The sequence below is a fragment of the Panicum virgatum genome, chromosome 5K (assembly GCF_016808335.1).
Source record: "Panicum virgatum strain AP13 chromosome 5K, P.virgatum_v5, whole genome shotgun sequence".
Taxonomy (NCBI): domain Eukaryota; kingdom Viridiplantae; phylum Streptophyta; class Magnoliopsida; order Poales; family Poaceae; genus Panicum; species Panicum virgatum.
Window position 1 is genome coordinate 50,345,216 of NC_053140.1, and position 20,350 is coordinate 50,365,565.

The 20,350-nt window shown below is 44.1% G+C and overlaps 2 protein-coding genes across 6 annotated transcripts; one reads left to right on the forward strand and one right to left on the reverse strand.

Annotated features, from left to right (window-relative positions):
• The first annotated feature begins 2,026 nt into the window (after nucleotides 1-2,026).
• Nucleotides 2,027-6,624, forward strand: LOC120708227 (myosin-binding protein 3-like). Of its 2 annotated transcripts, none has more exons than XM_039993358.1 (6): nucleotides 2,027-2,428; nucleotides 3,224-4,278; nucleotides 4,367-4,534; nucleotides 4,628-4,768; nucleotides 4,859-5,023; nucleotides 5,094-6,624. In XM_039993358.1, exons 2-6 carry the CDS (start codon nucleotides 3,315-3,317, stop codon nucleotides 6,407-6,409), a joined length of 2,754 nt encoding a protein of 917 aa, XP_039849292.1. In that variant the 5' UTR covers nucleotides 2,027-2,428; nucleotides 3,224-3,314; the 3' UTR covers nucleotides 6,410-6,624. The 2 variants fall into 2 exon arrangements, with proteins under 2 accessions (XP_039849292.1, XP_039849293.1); XM_039993359.1 differs by having other exon boundaries at nucleotides 2,035-2,428; nucleotides 4,382-4,534.
• A 296-nt stretch (nucleotides 6,625-6,920) lies between these two features.
• Nucleotides 6,921-19,271, reverse strand: LOC120708226 (TNF receptor-associated factor homolog 1a-like). 4 transcript variants are annotated; one of them, XM_039993356.1, is made up of 14 exons: nucleotides 19,094-19,271; nucleotides 18,180-18,394; nucleotides 17,709-17,820; nucleotides 16,015-16,103; nucleotides 15,863-15,931; nucleotides 15,660-15,789; nucleotides 14,903-15,061; nucleotides 14,432-14,795; nucleotides 13,404-13,513; nucleotides 13,046-13,184; nucleotides 11,565-11,768; nucleotides 11,365-11,480; nucleotides 11,101-11,287; nucleotides 6,921-8,859 (listed from the first exon to the last, which is right to left on the reverse strand). In XM_039993356.1, the coding sequence occupies exons 2-14, from the start codon at nucleotides 18,355-18,357 to the stop codon at nucleotides 7,096-7,098; spliced, it is 3,621 nt and encodes a 1,206-aa protein (XP_039849290.1). In that variant the 5' UTR covers nucleotides 18,358-18,394; nucleotides 19,094-19,271; the 3' UTR covers nucleotides 6,921-7,095. The 4 variants fall into 4 exon arrangements, 3 of the variants coding, with proteins under 3 accessions (XP_039849290.1, XP_039849289.1, XP_039849291.1); XR_005689280.1 differs by having other exon boundaries at nucleotides 8,593-8,859; nucleotides 11,365-11,499; nucleotides 19,094-19,270; XM_039993355.1 differs by having other exon boundaries at nucleotides 11,365-11,768; nucleotides 19,094-19,267.
• Between the last annotated feature and the right edge of the window lie 1,079 nt (nucleotides 19,272-20,350).

The following is a 20,350-nucleotide window of genomic DNA, read 5'->3' on the forward strand; positions in this document are numbered from 1 at the left end:
GCCGGGAATGCGACGGAGATGACTGGACGTGACGGCGGCGAGCAGAGGGGTGACCGGAGGAGCGCCCGCGATCGCCGATCGCCACGGCCGGCCGGGACCTTCCTCTTTCGGAGTCGGAGCGCACCAATCATGCACTTTATTTTGTGGCTACAAAGAAAGCCAACGCGTTTTACATGAAGGATTAGTTTTTTCCCCGTGAAATACCTTTCACAATTTAAGTTGCGTATAAGATCGGCACATACACTCCTTCCAACCGAGAGTATCTTTCGGACACTGGCACGTTCCCATCACACTGCTTTTGACCACTATTTGCAAAATATAGAAAATCCGATATGTTATCAAATTAAATTAGTTCCAAGATATGGTAAAAACTAACCAAGTCCATCATTAAAATCCAACCACAATATTCAAACTATGTTAATGAACAAAAGTTAAGCATGTTCATATGCATTAATTTGCGACTAAGGAGAGTACAAACCTATCAGCACTTTTCCTTGCAGGCAGTAGGCCTTTGAAATCGGCTTGAATTATCATCCACCTTCCTCGTTGCCGCCACTAGTTTTTATACGTCCACTATAATAATAAAAAACCACTTGTTATCTTGAAAAAGACATACATATCGTTGACCACCTTGTGTGGCGAGCTAGTAGCTGCTTTATTTCATATTTCCAATTTGAGCTACCACCTAACCGTGTTTTCTTTTCTCATAGCTACCCATTAGTTTATCAGAGGGGGCCACAAATTTTGAAGAAATCTATCAAAAACTGCTATTAGATGGAGACATTAATGAAAAAAAACTGATATACTCGTATTGGAAACGGATATTGACATGATTCCTGAAATATGACTTTAACTACTAAGGCCAGTCTCAATGGAAATTTCATAGAGAGTTTCATAGCATTAAATTCTATGCCACATCACCAATTTTACTGACATGGCAAGGAGAGAGAACGAGAGAGTTTTATGAAATGACAGATGAGTTTCATCCTCATAAAACTCAACCAACGCAGTTACCTAGTTTTCAGTCTTAATAATTGTGCATGAAACTATGCGCTGAGCTTGGTCTAAATTAAATTACAATGCGTCGATAAACTGCAACAAAATTCAGAATAACTAAACCAACTAATTTTTCTACAAAACTTATATATTAGAATAAGATTTAAACAAATAGTCGAGAAAACTTGTCAAATGATGTATCCTAGAAAAGCTTTGTTAGAAACTAGAGACCGAAAAGTTTGATAGAGATCAAAAAATGAATCAATCAACATTTCAGTAAACATGATGGAAATAAGTAGTGCAACAAGCGAACTGAGCGTAGTTCAGCCGCTGAGGTTTCTTGTGGTGGAATCTGCTTACCCGAGTTCAAGTCCTAAACTCAGCACAAGTGCACGTATTTTTCTAAATTTATTAAAGTATTTAACAGGCGTTATACTCTCAGTGGTAAGCAATATGACCCTCGATAGCGAGGCGTCTGTGGTGAACCCGTCAATTTTAAAGATCTACCGGCTCAGTCTCTCAGAACTGCTCGTAGAGAAAAGTTGTGCATCTGCGTCGATACTGTGTGTTTTTTTTAAAAATAGTTTGAAAACAAATGTTATGGACATGGTAAGAGGGAAAAAAGGAAAATAAAAGGGAAGAAAAGAAACATTTCCGCGGGCCCTACTCATGTGCTGAAGCACATCGTGATCGTGTGCTTCGAGCGCGCGCGCGATTGTGGAGCCAAGTTTCCATTCCACCTTTTGTCAATGGTCAACGTGGAGCTGGTCGACTAGTCATACCCATGTCTGAACTGAACATCCATGCGTAACCGTGCTGTCCATGTCGAGAGTCTTCCACCGATCGAGACTCGAGAGCTGGATCCGGCACGGGCGCCCGCGTAAACACGATTTCAAGGCACGCTAATGACTCGACCGAACCCTTTGTTTATCCATCGCCTAATCTAATCCATCGAGGCCGACGTCACTTCTCCACGGCCCCCCCGGAAAGCATTCAACCTACTCCATGTCCGCAGCGCACCTAGAGCCCAACCACCGCGCCTCGCCTTTCGGGCGAGGCCGGTTCGCGTCGCTGTCCGGGGGCGGCCCCGGCGGCGTGGCGACGCCACCGCCCTCGGCGCCGCCGCCACCTCGCCCCCGCTTCCGTCTTTGGCTCCTTCCGCGGACGGGGGGAATCGACCGGAATACTAGTTATATTCAGAGAGGGCGAGGGAGAGGGAGCCTGCCTGCCTGGGAACGAGACGAGAGGGGAGGGAGGCAAGTGGTCGGTGCTCGCCACCTTTCTGCCGAATCGTCGCCTAATACTGTGCTGCCACCAGCTTAGCTGAGCTAGCGAGCAGCAAACCTTTTTGGCCGCTGCTCCCGACAAGACCTCCCGCCACCCTGCTCCGGCAGCCGCAGATCGGGATCTCGCAGGCTGATTCATTCTCCAGGTGCGTTGTTCTTGCACGCCGAGCCTTACCCCATGCCACAGGTTTCTACTGATTCTTCGTCAGGCTTTGCCCGGCTCTCAGCTGCTTGTGATGACTTGTGAGCTTCTTGACTGAGCCTAGGCTAGCCTTGTTGCTTCTGTGCCTTTTGCTGGATTTGATGATGCTATGGGCCGGGCTAGCTAACTGTTGGGAACTTGAAATACCCCGTTCTGTTGACTAGAGTCATTCCGATTCTTAGCTTTGGTTCCTACGGAATTTGGCTGAGCTTGGTGGTTCTGTAGAAAGATTAGCTTTGAATTCCACCCGAAGATAAAGAAGAGAGAGCACCTCTGAACAAGTTTCGGCCTACTCTTCAGATCAATCCTCCCTTTTCTGAATTACTCGTCATCTTCAACACAATTCTCATGCTCCGTGGTGGTCCTTGCAGCAGAATTTGATGCGTTATTTCCTGTTTATGCGGCATGATTGGTGCGTGTTTACTAGAGACTTATGTGCTTTGCAAAATTCTCTTGGTCATGGGTATCTGCCAATTGCCATTACGTTTGGTGCGGGGTGCTTTTAGTTATTTATTCTAGTGGTTCCCGGCCTGGTGTGTATGGGCTCCCTGCCCTTTCTCTACCAATGATTAGCTTTAATAATTCATCAAAATTTTCTCGACGCCTCAATAATCGTACTGAACTTTTATGTCGAACAGCTCTATGCCTCCATGAGCTCTTTTTCATTTTATCGGGCAGTAGATGTTCTATAATTCTAACATTTAATTCACACGTTGCTCATTAATTTCCTTGTATGTAGCCATCCTACTTCAACGCCAGCCATCTCTGAGGCTCTGGCCAGTCTTGACAGACTAGAAGAACCGTTCTGAAGATTTGACACACCATTGGAGATGGGTACAAGGATGCCAATCTTAAGCCGAGTATCGAGCGCACTGTCCACGGCGTTGCTGGAGTGGATCTTGATGCTGTTGCTGTTCATTGATGCGGTTTACAGCTTCTTGGTCACTAGATTCGCCCGGTTCTGCAGACTACCAGTGCCATGCCCTTTCTGTTCCAGGCTTGATCACGTCCTGGGCAACGAGAAACCATGCTTCTACAGGGAATTGATCTGCAAAACTCACAAGTCGGAGATTTCGTCCTTGGCCTTCTGCCGCCTCCACCAGAAGCTCGCAGGTGCCCAAAGTATGTGTGAAGGGTGCTGTGAGAAAACAAGCGATGGTGATAAAGCAGATGAGCCTGTGATGGATGTCAGTGAACTTGATAGTGATCAAGGAAATGATGGCGTGTTGAATTCCTCTCCTACAATAATTTGTTCGTGCTGTGGACAATGTTTTAAACAACGGAGTGTTCCCTTGTTATCTAGAAAGATTGCAGAACTAGAACCTACTGAACCTGCTAGCTTACGAAAGGTTTACATGGATTATTCTGTAGCAGGTCAAGTGGATGAGTCTACGGAACCTAAAGATATTTACCACCAGAGTGATTATACGTCTCATGAGAGAGAAAGTCTGATACAGATGATATCTGACTCCGAGGTGGAGGTTCCTTGTGCCAATGGTGTGAAAAGTTCACACTCTTGTGAAGCAAATGTAATGGAGGAAGACTTTCAAGAAGATGTAGCTTCTGAACAGCCCATTCTTCCTTCCGCTGAGGTGGTAAATGAATCTGAAAGAAAGGTTGCGAGTGAGTTTAATTTTACAGATGTCTGTGATACATCCTTGGCGTGTTCTGGTGGGGATGACCATCCTGACCACAGAATTGATGGGGATGGGATGGAAGAAAAGGAAAGCTTATTGACGAAATGGACATCCCAGCACATTCCCGTACTGGTTAGTGAAGATTCAGGTTTAAAAGGTATTTTGTTTCACAAACCCGGGCAATTACCTATAATGACACTCCTTATCATGTGATAGATCCTATAATAGGTTGAATAATCATGCAGATGCCGATATTTCAGAAATTCCAGCTGCATCATGTGATGAGCTTCCTCAGATTCTTGGTGAAACTGAACCATCACAGAACACAAATGAAGGCAACGCTGACCCATTTACATCCCAGTTCACAATACTAGAAGAGCACTATGCTGTTTCAGGAGAAAGAAAAATAAAAGGTATGCTCTCTTGGTTCTTGAATCTTGATTGTAAGAATGAGAATGGTGTTTTGCATATCTCCATCTAACCCCAACACAACAAACATTTACTAGATAATCTAGAACAAGTTCATGGGTCAGAAATTACAGGCAGATCAAATGGTGAGTTTTCCCAGAGAACAACTAATCCAGATATAACTGAATTTGCACCACAGAACACTCACCATGTTGCTTCAGAAGATGCAGATGTTAAAGGTTTGTTTCTTTTGACTTCTCTTTCTGAATTTAGCATTTATACACATTTGCTTAATCTAACTACAGGACTTTTCTGGTTTCCTCTGTCAGATGATTGTGAGGATATCCGTGTTTCACAAGCTGGTGCTGATTCCGATGCTGTTGGCAAGGTTGAAGGTTGTACTAAGAAAATTGAACCCACAGATGACATGGGGACACATGAACTGATAGTCCAAGAACCTTCTGATACTGGCCCCAAAGATTTTATAGACAAAGGTTAGCTAACAATGCTTTCTGTCCGACCCCAATTTTAAAGTCTGTTCTTACATTTAACTATTTTGTTCAGATTATGTGGACAAAGCTCATATTCCAGCAGTTGCTGTTAGATCACGTGGTGAAGTTCCTCAGGATCATGGTACTGCTGAGGAATGCCCCAAAACAAGTGAAGCCACTGTTGAAAGGAGACCATCTCTAAGCACTCAGATTAGCATGAACGAAGCCTACAGGCTTGCCATTGGCAGCAAGAGTAGCTTGCCATCCCCTACCTTGACAGATGTCATCCTTGGAAAGGATTCTACTTCTAGCATAAACGAAGAATTAAGGTTATTGTTGTCACAACTATCAGCTTCCAGGGGGCTCGAGGCGCCATGGGTGGATCCAGGCCCTAGCCCCCGTGCATATGGGCGTGGTGATGAACTGGTAGTGCAGAACATTACCAACAGAATTTCACTGGAGAGAAATGCATCTGGTTTGGAGTCGCTAGATGGAAGCATTGTTAGTGAGATGGAAGGTGAAAGCGCCATTGATCGGTTGAGACGACAGGTTGATCTTGATCGGAAATCAATACACCTGCTCTGCAGGGAACTTGAAGAAGAGAGGAATGCTTCGGCCATTGCTGCAAGTCAGGCATTGGCTATGATCACCAAGTTGCAGGATGAGAAGGCTGCAATGCAGATGGAAGCTTCACACTACCAACGGATGATGGAAGAACAAGCAGAATATGACAGCGAAGCACTTGCAAAAGCTAACGAGTTGCTTGCTGAGAGAGAGCAACAAATAGAGGAACTGGAAGTTGAGCTTGAAAACTATAGGAGCCAGTATGGAGGTGAACTAATAGAGAAACAAGCCAAAGCCCCGTTTAAACAAGAAAATGCTGATACAGCTGTCCTCGAAGGAGGTGGTCTTGAAGTTCCTACTGTTAAAACACCAAGAGGCACAAACTCTTTTGCGAGTTTTGAAGAGGAGAGAGCATATATAACCACTAGTTTGAGAAAGTTGGAGCAGAAGCTTCAATCCTACTCGAACAATAGCACTTCTGATGATTTGTCCAGTTCAGATGCTATTGAGGATGACCTCTCGAACAAAGCTTCTGTTGCAGAAGAAAGATCACTACATTGTCAGGATAGCTCAAGGAAGGCAGAAGAGCATATTTCCTCGGGTAAGGGAGACGTCTTATTGGTATTGAGTGGGGACGTTGATCTAACAACATTTCAGGAAGAGATTGCAAGCTTGAACAGAAGGCTGAAGACGCTAGAAGGTGACCGGAATTTTCTTGAACATAGCATAAACTCCCTCAGAAACGGCACCGAAGGTTTGATGTTTATACAGGAGATTGCTTGCAACCTGAGGGAACTGCGGGCGATTGCTACTGACAAGAAATAGCATGCAGCAACATGTGCAACAGATTCCAAATCAACATGTGTTGTGTGTTTTTGTATATCATCCGATTCAAAAGAAATTCTTCTTGTAATTAAGTTCCAAGATACTGTTGTAATTATTTCTAAGGGACTTCCAAGAAAAAAAGAAGCTTGTACTTGCTGGAGGCACATCGTTTCAATCAAAGCAGTGAAAAAAAACTTTGCCAATGACATAAAAAAGTATGCAAGCATGACCTGTTACTATGTTAGTGGTTCTGAGACTTTCGAGGTACCTGTTATCTGGGCTAAGTTTGCATTACTCAGATAGAAGATACCTTGTCATTTAGTTTTTCCGACACAGGTGCTGCAAAATACCATCACGCCTCCACCTTCCCCAAGCACCTAATCATGCCCAGCACAACCTCACACTGAAGCAAGAACTCCAAAGTTCTGCAACAGGGCTGGGTCGCTGGGTAGCGATTTATCTGCTTGGCTTGTTAGCCGCAGTTTTATAGTCTCCGAACAACACAAAACAATATACAAGCAATATAGTGATTGACTTTGCAGATAACACGTTACATGATGTATCCTTTCTTTGCCATTTTGAACTTTAAGAAAAAAAACAAATTAAAGGCCGTGGCAAACCTTTAGATTGGCACCATAGTCAGTTACAACAAGCGTTATTACTGATTGTATATTTGTATAGAGGCATCACCATTGCCTGTTGGCACGGCGAGAGAGATATTCTGGGTATTCCCCATTCACCCTCCCACTTGCTAAATTAGTATAGTCCCCCATCCTCTGTGGGAATGCATTAGAATTAATTCCATGGTTCACTGCTGGACTTGAATGGCTATATGGCCAAGGCTTTGGGGCAGTTGTGTCCAACCTTCCATTGGAGTAAAAATCCAATGTGGAAAGTTGCCCATCTCTCAACCTATGCATAGCATTCTGTGTGTCATAGGCCCTCCAGTAACTTTCATCGTAGTAATGGTCGGTCGAGTTAAACCGGCCAGAACTACTTACAGAAGCCATTTCAGAGTCTGCCATATTGCCTCCTGTAGAAAATGGCAAGCCAAACGTATGATATTCATGGAGTGGAGAGGTAGCCATACACGCACTGCTTTGATCTTCATCAAGCAAGTCATTGATAATATCAATGTGAGGGAATTCTTCACCCACTGGCCCCTGCTGCTGGTATGAAACATAACTTGCAGGCATCTCACTCTGGAATTGCCTATATTGTAGTCCACCCAATCTGCCCTGTTCTATTGTGCTGCTGCTCAATTGCTGATAAGAAATATCTTTCACAGGGTGCACACGCACATTGCAATTGGTTATTTGCGGGTTAGGAATATCATCTTTCCACGTATGTTCGTTGATGTCACTATTTCCTTTCCTCAAGTGCCAGTTATCAAGACCTTCTGACTTGCTAGGCCCAAACATGTAGCTTTGCTTTCCTGGTAATTGCTCATTCCTTTCAGCAGGAGCCGCCATGACAGATGTTGCTAATGCATATGCTGACAATGGCTGTGAAACTGCAGTATATTGGCCTATAGAAGTTAATTGCTCATGACTTGATGATGTTGTATTCAGACTACCCTTACCAAGGAAAGCATTTCTGTAGGCCTGTGATATAATTCGTGCAGAAGGGGAAGACTCGTCATTCAGTCGCTCAGAAACAGTCAATGAGTGTGAAAGCAATGGAGAAACTTGGACTGATGGTGTAGGTGGTGTTGAACTTGGTGACTGGAACGGGGGAGCACTTGTAGGCCATGATGATGGCTTAGGAGTTTCGGTTCTGGGTACAGAAGTGGCTACAACCCTCTCAGAAACTGTATCTTCTCGAGCTTTTGAGATAGATGTGGATGGAATCTGTTGCGATACTGAGTTATGCTGCGAAATTGTATCAACCTGGGTTGCAGGTGATTTGGGGGCAGCTGATATAGCAACTTTATCGAGCTGTGATGTAGAAGATTTTGTGGTCGCTGGAGTTGCTTTAGAAACTGTACCAACCTGTGGAAGAGGTGATTTTGGTCGAGCTGGAGTAGCTTTACCAACTGTATCAGCCTGTGGCAGAGGTGATTGCGGGGGAGTTGGAATAGCTTTATCAACTGGCGGTGATCTCGAAGGCATCAACGTAGCGCTCTCAATTTTCTGGCTTGAACTTGATGCATGTTCTTCACACAATATTGGCTCAATTTTACTTGGAGTTGGCACAGATTTGGTGTTTATGGTGGATGTTGCTGTTGCTGGAACAGCTCCATTACTGTCACCACTTGTGGGTACAGGTAAAGACTTTAAAGCTGGTGCATTACTATTTCCATCATTAACAGTTACCAAGGATTGCACTGGGCCCTTCCGAACCTTAGGAGTCTTTTCCAAGGAGTCAGATGAGGATGAACCTGCTGCTGCCTCAGCAGCTGCCTTCTTTTCCAAATGGGCCTTAAGTAGTTCCCTGCCCTCAATTTCCTTCTGAAAAAATCAAACAAACATAAATGGAACAGAGTAATCAATTTATTTATCGGCAGGATAGCTGGTCGATATAAGTGCTAAAGAACTATAATATTGATATTTAATGACTAACAAAATTAAATAAAATCCAATGCAGGAAATGAATCATCAGAGAACTTTTGTTTTCCTTTTACAGACATCTACCAAGCAAAATGTTACAAACATGGTTGCCAAAATAAGTTTTAAGACAAATATTTCAAATGTAACCTTGATGCATCTGGCTTTAGTATATTCACATATCTGGAGGTGGTTCATTCTTTCTGTGCATATAATGAAAAAGGAAGAAATTGATGCTCATAAACAAGTGACGTGTTCTACAGCCGAAACATTATCCACAGTATCATAGCAAAAGCTCTTTTGTTGGCTGCTCAAATTTCAAAGCATCGTATTTACAGTATCAAGCATCTGTATCTTATATTTTGTAGATTTTCCAGGAAAAAGAAAACCTGGATTTTTTACAAATTACCATACTTTTGTCTGATACAGTTAAAATCTTAACCATTAACCATGAAGCAACCATTTTTTGGGAAAAAAAAGAAGTGTCTCAAAAAGATGGTCTAAAATTCTAAATTGGAAACCATATGGTATAATGAGTATGGGGTTAATTAGATCTGTGCCATTATAATTTCACCGTTTTTGAAGCACGCCATTACTTCTCAAGAAACTATGCCAGTGCCACTACAATTCACCTGCCGTTGAAAATACGCCATTATGTACGTCTAACACCATGTTGGGCCCACTTGCAGGCGTACCCATACGCCCCTGCCCCCCTTTCCACTCACTGACATGTGGCCCCCACATGTCATCCCCTTCCTTCTCCTCTCCTCGTTTGCCTCCATAGCTTCCTCCTGCTCGCACGCCGGTCCGCCGCCGTGCTCCTCCTACTTGCCCGCTGCCCCCCTGCTCGCCGCCACCGTGCTCCTCCTGCTCGCCCGGCACCGCGCTCCTCCTACTGCTGTACCCGCCCTGCTCGCCGCCACGCGCTCCTCCTGCTCGCCGGTTCCGAGCTCCGACCGCGAGCTCCGCCTGTTCTCCCCGCCGCCGCTGTGCAAGAAGCAGCGGCCGCCGCCGCCATCCCGAAGCATCCCGAAGCCGCCGCCGTCCTTCATGGCAGCGCACACCGCGGCGAGCTCGGTCGCAGCCTCCAGCACCTCGGCCTCCCGCGGCGGCGGTCCCCTAACCCTCCCGGGCGCTCGGCCGGCGGCGGCGCGGCTCGCTCGATGCGGACGCCCGCCCGTGCGCTCCGCCGGCGGCGGCGCGGCTCGCTCGATGTGAGGAAGCAGCGGCCGCCGCGCGGGAATCCACGGAGAGGCAGCACGGGGGAGGGGCTGCGAAGGGCGCCGTAGCAGGTTGTTGTCGCAGATCCCCGCCCGCACGCTCGGTCGTCGGCGGCGCGGCTAGCTCGAAGCGGACGCCCGCCCGCGCACTCGGCCGGCGGCGGCGCGGCAGGCTCGACGCGGACGCGCGGCCGGCGGCGGCGTGACAGGAATCGACGCGGACGCCCGCCTGCGTGCTTCGGCCGGCAGCGGCGCAGCAGGCTAGACATGGACGCCCGACCGGGCGCTCGGCCGGCGGCGGCGCAGCCGGCTCGACGCGGACGGCATCCGCGCGCTCGACCGGCGGCGGCCTGGCTCGCTCGGCCGGCGGCGCCTCGGCGACGCCCGCCCGCGCGCTCGGCCGACGGCGGCGCGGCTCGCTCCACGCCGTCACCCGCAAGCTCGCTTAGCTTCGGAGATGGAGAAGACGGAGGTTGTGGGGAAGAAGGCTGAGCACTGGGCCCCTTATGTCAGCGAGTGTGAGAGAGAAGAGGAAATGGGTAATTTTGTCCATACGGATATAAGGTATACGCCGTACGTCTGATACTGGGCCCAAATTGTTTCCAGGCGTATATAATGGCGTATCTCAAACATGTGTAGAGTTATAATGGCACTGGTATAGTTTCTTGAATAGTAATGGTGTGCTTCAAAAACGGAACAATTATAATGGCACAGATCTAATTAACCCATGATGAGTATAATAGTAATGTAAATAAATTTGATTCAGGAGAATCAAAATTGAGATAAAAGCTAAAGTTAACTGAAAGAGTGAGCTCAAGCAAGGCAGATTTGTCTTAAATGATTTTATTGAAAATTTAAAAATTATTAAACCATGATTAAAAAACAAGGAAAAATGCCCAACACTTTTTCAGAAGAGTAGTTTCACCTCATGTAGTCGTTGCCCAAGCTCACGAAGCCTATCTTTTAAGGTGAGTAAAGCAGTCTCTTGGTCACGCCTTGGAGCTGGGCCACAACCATATGTATTGCGATCTGAACAGCTAGATGAGGGAAGATCATCTTCATATTGGGAAGCGATTATACTGCTAATGACCCTGTTGCGCCGACATCTCCCTCTGTACAGTTATAATAATTTATTAAATCCAAGCTGTGAACAGAAGTATAGCAAACTTCAGATGGAATGCTAGCTAACCTAGTAATATGGCTTGTGCTGTCTAGCAAGTTATTTATTTTGCCTCGTATGCTGCTCACACTTGCAGATACAGATGTTACCAGTGACTCAATGTCCACAGTTTCCTTCTCGCATGCCTGCACATTTTTCATCTCTCTGCCAACATCATTCATTGCATTCACATGTTGAGTAATCTTGTCACACGTGTCAGTTTGGCATACCTCAATTGATCCATCTACATTGTCTGACATATCTGAAGCACCATCTCCAGAGTTGTCAGGTTTTGCAGCCAACAGTCCGGCATGCTTGGAGTTTTCCCTATCATGATTTGTGCTTCCATCTTGACCCCTTTCTAGAAAATTTGAATCAGATTTCTCCACTCTTTCCTTGTCCTTAACCTTACGACTGTTCTTCTTTTGTTTGGCCTGAAATTATTAGTGTAAGAAACCAATTTCTAAACTCTGATGTAATCAAAAAGAAATGAGGACAACTGAACATCAATAAGTACAAACTCGAAACAGATCATTGAATTCAAACTTTCAATATGGTATTGCCAAAACTGGTTTTCCTGTCATGCAATGCTTACAGGCTTCTACCACACATAGCCAAACATGATAACTTACAAAATTTTAAGAGAAATGAATTTGGAGCTGCTCTATTTTTACGTCAACAAATAGGAAACCATAGAAAATACTTGATAAGTTGATATTTGATGGTTGATGAACTTTGGGCATATGGGCACTGGCTACATGGCAGAAGCAGTGCACCGGCCAAGAGCACCTCACATCCAGATCCAAGAACTAGTAATTTTTTGGCTTGGACGCATGGTTAGCTAGTTAGTTGTTAGATGTGTATCCATCTGTTATTCGTATCAATAAGTTAGCACGCATTTTGGTATGGCCATATAAAGAACATGACATCTCCTTTGTACAAAAGCAAGAAATAAATAAGCATCAGCATGACCAGTGTCTCCTGAGGCAGCAGGGACAGCCCCTGCCTAGGACGAGTGTGGTTTCACCATTATTCCGTTTCACTGGCAGTTCAGACCCTCCAGGTTCCCTGGATGGTGAATTCTCCTGCACCCTCGATCCTCACACCCTTAACCCAGTCCATATCACTATGACTTATATTCATTCTAACTCAGTCGCCATAAGAATAGTTCTCTTTCATGGCTTTGTTCACTTAACTAAAAGCAGATACATTACAAACTTTGCTTTAAAGGGCCAAAAAGAAACATTGCCGTAGCAAAGAAATTTAAATTTCATCACATGAAATGTTTTTTAAAAACAGGTTGATTCAAGTCAAAGGAAGCGAGTGATGATTCTGGTCACTTTCAGCCCAAATAAAATCAACCCTAATTTTTTTATTTCTCGACACCCACTGAGAAAATAAATTGGTATCCATCAGCTAACACCAGGGAGCTACCAAAGTACATTATCAGTAAGAGAGCGGATGTGGCAAACCAACCTGAGGCCTCTAGAAAACAACTAGGAAACCCGCCAAGCATCAAGCAATGAAACAAGAGCACACCAATTGATATGAAAAATAATCATCAAGAATTCTAACAAAAAAATGTTCTTACAGTTAACAAACTTGTTCAAGCAAACTGCGGTAATTTGAACAATTTCATCATGTCGCCCTGATCCCAACCACATTAAACTTGATGCGAGGAATTAAAATGAAGGCAGAGGGTCCACTGAACCTGTTTTTTCTTAGCACGCTTATCCTTCTCAATGGCACTGCCCCGCTTCCCCTTCTCATTTTCTAGGAGTTCCTCTTCACGAATAAGCTCTTCTTGTCTCTTCAAAGCAACATCTTCTTTATAGGCAACCTCAACCCCACTGACATGAAAGCAAATGTCAAGACATTAGAGTATGCTATTACATATCTAGCAGAAAGAGAAATGAATCCAGTTTACGTATGAAAAAACATTTATCTATGGTAAGGAACTATAAGAACACTCTTTTATGAAGAAAAAAAGGCGAAAATTGATTGAACAACTGGACAGTAAATCAATCACATGGGGATAAGAAGATGACGAAAATAGATAAACGTCATACCTAAATATATGAGACAGCACAAATGTTTCAATTATCTTCTGACCAAACACAGTTAGGCGCCTTTCTTCACGCTCAATAGGAACTTTGTTAACTTCTCCAGAACCACCATCCTGGAAGGATGGGAATAAAAAGAAACTGAGCAGCAAAACAATAAGTACACTGCACAAAATATAGCAATCTCAGACATAAAGACAAGTAGAACAGTTGATGATTGCAAATGATTTGTACTGCTCCACTTGTCACAAGAAAAGGTGTCATTTTGACTTCCAATCTCAGAGATAGAACTTCCAGGACTGAGAAGTGTGGATTAAACAAATTTGAAGTTTAGTGAAGAGTTCAAGGGTGATATGAACTTCTCAAATAATCAAATCTCACCCCCAGAAATTAACACACTAATGAGTCATTATATTTTAAAGAACAAACAAGCTTACTGTAAGAACATGTTCTTACAGATGATCGCAGAAGCAAAATATCGCCTCCATTCGAAGCGCAACAGGTTGGAGAGTAACTAATCTAAGTGAGTAAGTATAGTTATGGATGCGAGTTTCTTTTCCATTTCTTTTGTGTCTGTGTGCTGGTGGTGGAGTGTGTAACTCAGTAACTCATACAAATGAACTAATCCAGTATTTCAAAGCAAGAAAAATGGAGGGAAAAAACAACTAGGACAATGATCCAGAACTAGCCGTTGAGTACCCACTTGCATCCCCGATTGACAAAACAAAGTTAGTGTGGCCACATTTGCAACAGCTGAATGATGTGCTAGCTAGCAAGTAAAAACATATCAAAAACACTACAAATTTACAAGTAACGTAATAGAGAGAAGACCAGGAAAACATTAAATACTGAATGCAAAACAAGTAGATAACTTTGGAGCTAAATAAAGTTCAAATTTCATACCAATGCAATTAAACAGAAGAAACACTGAAGTCATAGAAAAGAGATAATCCTGATAGACTTCATCCGTGGGAGAAAACGTAATCTCGTTTACAAAAACAAAAGAGCAGATTAATCGTGCAACAAATACCTACCTTAGCACGGCTTTGGGAACATTTGTCGTCTTTTGATGACAGAGACAGGCAAGGCAATGGCTCTAAAGCTGCTCTCTCAAGCACTGATAAGAAATCACCAGCCAAAACGAACATGTCCATATCAACATGGACCATAGGTGCTGGAAGGTCCTCCAGGTCCATTGATGTTACTGTTCCTTTCTTGCCATTGCTATGGCCCTCTAGTGCCTTCAAACCAGTATACAGAGTGTCCATAACTAATGTTGAGGTGACTTCTTTCTCAAGGAAAAAATGCTTCACCACCATTTTCAGTATGATGTCGCTCTTCTCTCTGGACATGCGGTGTTTTGTTGTTGGGTCAATGGCAAGCCAGAAAGCACGGAAACTGCAACTCAAAGAAAGATCAACATGCATTAGAGTATACCAATAAGAAATTGACAAGTACTAAACCGTTCGTTGTGCCATATAACATTCAAAAGCCCATTATCTAACCTGGACCACTTCCATTTATCATCAATGAGCCTGATAAGTTTACGTCTGCGTTCTTCAACAAAGCGTCGGTAAATCTGCTCTATGTTTGTCATGTATACACGGAGCAACTCTCGACGATAAGGGCGATCAAGACAGCAAAATGGTCTGTCCGCTTTCTCTCTCCAGTATGGGAAAGCATAGGAGATAACAGTTAGAGATTAGTTTGTGATTAATTGATGAGGACCCGGTACCAAGTAGAAAAAAGGCAATGAGAGAAGCATAATTCTCAAGTATAGCTGAGCTGAGAAAATAATAGGTGTACAAAAGAACAATAAAGATAGAAGCTAAGGTTTAAACAATAGTAGGTAAAGGGAGGGCCTCGAATATAAGGAAAAATGAATGAAATACAACAGAATACATGTTTCTTGCAATAAGAAAAGGATTCAAAAGAGGGTTTCTACTGCATGAGCAATTACATCTTGTAACACGACAAAGATAGCAAAGTTAAAAATCTATGTTTGAACTATCTAAAGCATGGATACCCCCCAACAAGACCACCTCAATGATCAAATCATAAGCAATCATTGGTACTATAAAACATGGAAATTGCAAATCCTGAAGAATATGTGTGGAATATTTCATTGGATGGAACTCAGGTAAAGTCTATATTTAACCATAGGGATCCTAGGTTGAAAAGAACTTATTGACTCTAATCATGAAAATCGAAAAGTGTGAAAAGGTTCTAATCATGAAAACCGAAAACTGACAAACTAACTACCTGATAACTTGAACTTGAGCTATGATTTCAAGAACATCGTCAACAAGAAAACCATCTTGAATCTTTGACAACTCCATAAACTTTTTCCATCCCCAATCATGTTCCTTCTTCCAGAATCTGTGTAAGGTGTCTGCAAAGTCACTAAGTCAACCTCTGAAGCTGGCTGTTTAGCTCAGAAGGACGAAAATGTCATTTCAGATCACCTGAATATTTATTTTTTTTTGGATCAAGGTTGCCCACGGCTATAGTAAATTGTGCAGAATGGCTCCATCCTTAAAGCGTCAAAGCCATGATTAGGATGGGAAAAGATATGTGGAGGACAAAAGATAATTTAGGCAACATAGTAGTACCAAACCTGGGAGGAGTTTTTCATGATTAGCAACACAAAGAAACAATGACAAGTGGTTGGAGACATCACATCCTTGAGGGTAAACTAGAATATACCTGCAAAAATTAACATTTGAAAATGAGCAAGGGGTCGACTTTACACAAAAAGAACAATAAATCAGTATGCATCACAAACTCAGCTACTTAACAATTTAGAATTCTGAACTCAGAGAAGCACATAAAACTACTGGAAAACGGTAACAATAATAGCATATCACGCAGGAGATAAAAAAAATTACAACTTTACATAGACTAATTAGTTCAAGGGTATTGAAAATGTTACAAGAACTAGAATGCACAAGAAAGGGACTAGAAGGTGGCCTAATAGCATGTTCCAAGCTTTAGCTTGAGCTTGGAACTGGTCAAACAAAGTTAAAATCATTGGTAGGGTACCCATAATGCAATAAAACCAATTTGAGAAAATCCTTGGGGTTCAGCAAAGGTCAACATATCAGCAAGACAGATATTGAAAAGGTTATATATAAGAACTTGTGTTATTCAGCAAAGGCCAAATATAACAGTAACTAAAAAAATCCATGGAAGCCAGTAAAGTTACAAAGACTACAATACTCAGAACACTAGAACAGACAACCAATGATAACATTCATACTTAACAATGGCTAAAATTTAGGCTGCTGGGTTTGTAGCAGATATTCCAGAACACTAGGGGTATGAAACATATAGCCACCTTAAGGAACAACTATCAACTCGTGCTGTGGTATATTTCATCTCCATTGTTTTAGCAATACATAGCTCCATCATCTAATTTTAATAAAATGTCAATCTCATTTAGACTCCTGTTACAGTATGACTACAATGTAACGTTCACATTGTCCTCAACTGTTGTGGGAAGCACATATGGAGCTAGCTTGCCTTGTAGCAATTTGAATAGGAAGTTCGCAAATTTGAAATTTGTTAGCCTCTAATTTAAATTTACAATCACGGAGATAGTCACTAGCTCATAAAGTAGCATTATTAACCAAGATACTAAATAATGTAGGCAAACAAAGAGTGAACATCACAACTCAAGAAACTGAACAAGGAGGAATGTTTCAAGAGTCAGAGAGCTTTTGGTGTGATACGTATTTCTTTAAAGGGGTTCTAATTTCTAAACCGATTTTTGACTTTTTACAAGACATAAGTAATCAAAGTATCAATTATGTACAAACAACTACTAGCACAGATTCATGATTCCTATTCGCACTCAGTGTAAAAACAACATATGTACGATTGAAACAGAGAACGTAGCATCATGACGAAATCAAATAAAAACTACCCAGCTAATCAACAATCAAATTTACATAAATTAGGAAAAAGCACAATTTTATGTTTACCACTAACACTGAGGGCACTAGAGTTTAACACCATTATGAAAACATTCGACAGTTCCCTTACTTGCAGCACTGTCACATAAAACAGTGAAGAAATATGAGCCATAGAGTACTGTCAGCAGCTATTTATACATAATAGCCCAAGTGAAACAAAGTTCAATTAAGAAACCAATATCATGTTAATCTATAATAGACTAATAGCATATAAATTTGTTTAAAGAAATGCTAAACTGCAGAGACATTTCAACTAGGTTTATCACCAGACCAATAAGAAAAGAAGAAAAGAGGGATGTCACAATATGTTTTAGTCAGCCATCAAAGGGAATCCTACCACTTGTAACCACCAGCTTCAAAAGGTTCGCTTTTCATTTCTCTCTTCTTCTCCTTTGAAAAGTTTTCTATTCTCCAAGTATATTGCCCAAATAAATCCAAAGGTCTGGTCCCTGATATCACAATTTTCAGATATGAGGTACGGTACTGATTTTTTTTTTTGACATACGGTAGTGGACCAGAGGAATAAATTATGAATCATCGGAATAGCGATGTTTGTTGACACTTCCTTCAAATAAATACTCTAAAGAAAGTTTTATACCTTTCAGTATGGAAGTTGTAATTTCAGTCCATACGGACACACTGGACTGTTATAACAGATTCCAGCACTATTCTACCAGTTTCATATCTAAGGATCATAAGTAACCAGTCATCAAAAAGGGTATAAGTTTTCATTTTCCTGATGATGGTATCCATTTTTTTCTGACTTTATTTGAATGTAAGGCTCCAACAAAGGTAGTCCATCACGCACCAGGATCATCATCATCGCCATCGGTGTCCCAAAAGGGAGGGGAAGTTGATGGGATCCCATTATCAAGCTGCTCGCAGGATCGCCACACAGAAAGCGAATCACCAGAGACACCGCGATCCTCATCACCCAACCCACTGCTGCTCGCAGCAGAATCATCAATTATGTCGGCACCAGCCATCGGCACTTGATGTTCCAACAATTGTCTAAAGTCACAGCTGCATATTGAAAGAGCAAGCACAAAGTTACATTGAATTTGAAGTCAACAGATTCAAATGAATGATAAATTCTCAAAGTCTCCATTGAAAGCCCCAGAATTGCCAATAAAGCCACAGCATCCCATTAACGTAGCATAGAAATTACTGCCCAATTTTAAAGGTGCCTCTGTTGCAGGCTCAACATCACTGAATCTTATCAGAAAGTGGGTAGAAAATCAAGCTAAAGCTACTACTTCGGCCAGGGCCGGACTAGGTGTTGGGCATATGGGTCCAGTTGGAACCTTTTTTTGGAAGACAAACTGCGGCAGTTATTTAGGCACCGAGAAGCATATATGGCGCCAAGGAGCAACGAGTGTTGAGTTTAACCAAATCCATGGATGGATGGACTAGGGGGCGGCACCACGCAGCACACCAATCCGCAACAAACCGATTGGAGATAGAGAGAAATATTAGATTGGAATGAAACTAACTAGTAGAACCAACGGAATCCACCCAAGCAAAGCTAGGACTACTTCCCAATCCGCGTCGGCACGGATCTCCACACCACCAACACGATAAAGGAGCGGCGGACTGGGCTACGGTGCCGGAGGATCCAGCGGGGAGAGAAGAGGGACCAGCGGCCTCGAGCCGCTCGGCTGCTTTGGTAACCTAAGTCCACCTGCCCTAGTGAAGCATAGGGGGCACTGGGTAGAGCTCTACCTGCGTCCGCGGCGAAGAGACGGAGCTGCGGCGGCGGCGGCGGCGGCGAAGCTCCCTGACGGCGAGGGGAGGAGAAAGGGGAGCAGACAGGGAGAGAGAAAGAGGGAGTAAAATATTTTTGGATTAGGAGCTTAGGGTGTGATGTGTTTCTTCCTCGCGCGGTCAGCTTGGTGCCGCCGAGATGCGCGCACCCGTGCGTAGGATGGAGACTATTGCAGCAGCAGCAGCCCGTGCAGTCCGCAGGAGCCAGCAAGCGGCAACCCCCAGCAGTGAAAGTACATATACGCAAAACGGCCGTAAAGCTATTCCTCGGTACATTTTGGCCCATGTGGGCCTTGTTTTCTACTCCCTTATTAAACATCATTTTCAGTTTTTTCGTGCTATAAGTTTCACTAACTTTATAAAAAATTCTTGCAACATTTGTGTCGGGTACCACAATTAGCGACACCCTAATTGGGGAACTCAGACCGCTTCAAAACGCAAACACATATTAGGGCAACTGGGCCCACGAAGGCCCACGGCCTCCTTTCAAATCTGGAAGAAAGGAAATGACACAAAGAATTTTTAAGGCATGTGGCCCGTTCGCGCCCCTCTCAGGCCCGCCGGACAATCTCCGCCTCGCTCGAGGGTAGCGAATCTACCCTCGAGCGGGTAACGCATCTCCGCCTCGCTCGAGGGTAGCAAACTACCCTCGAGCGGGGAACTCATCTCCGCCTCGCTCGAGGCTACCCCTCGGCACAAGGGACGAGCGGCCCCGCCGCCCAACCGCTCGCCGTACGGAGGCATTGAATGCTCATCGCTTCTTCCACAGTGCTCAGGACAGGCGGCGTCAGGCCGCCATCCCCACAGTAGCTGTGACAGGAGTCCCATCCATCACCTCCGGTCACTGCTCCGCCATCCCAGACACAGTGGCGGTACTGTGGAACCTGCGACGCGGGACAAGATAGGCTCGGCGCTGTTCCCGTCACTATTCTGCCAACTCCGACCGTCCAGACTCTACCTCATCATACGTATGGCCCCGGGCCCAGCTCCTGCTCGGGAGGGGGTCCGGTGTCGCCACGGGCCCCTCGAAGAGGGATGCACATCACCCGCAGCAGGAGTCCCGGACCCCCCCTCGAGGGGTCCGGGGCCTCCACGTGTCTCCCGGACTTCCTGGTGCGCGCGCCTGCACTCCGTCCAGGGGGTCCAGGACCGCCGCGTGCCCCGCCCCCGCTGGTGCACGCAAGACTTTGACCTGCGGGGCCCACCGAACGCCAC

Coding starts and splice junctions, on each gene's coding strand:
- LOC120708227 (XM_039993358.1), top strand. CDS start 3,315: ATGGGTACAAGGATGCCAATCTTAAGCCGAGTATCGAGCGCACTGTCC. Junction 4,279..4,366: donor TGAAGATTCAGGTTTAAAAG/GTATTTTGTTTC, acceptor ATAATCATGCAG/ATGCCGATATTTCAGAAATT. Junction 4,769..4,858: donor AGAAGATGCAGATGTTAAAG/GTTTGTTTCTTT, acceptor TTCCTCTGTCAG/ATGATTGTGAGGATATCCGT.
- LOC120708226 (XM_039993355.1), bottom strand. CDS start 18,357: ATGGCTGGTGCCGACATAATTGATGATTCTGCTGCGAGCAGCAGTGGG. Junction 15,062..15,659: donor GCTCAAGTTCAAGTTATCAG/GTAGTTAGTTTG, acceptor CCCATACTGGAG/AGAGAAAGCGGACAGACCAT. Junction 8,860..11,100: donor TTGGGCAACGACTACATGAG/GTGAAACTACTC, acceptor TGATTTTTTCAG/AAGGAAATTGAGGGCAGGGA.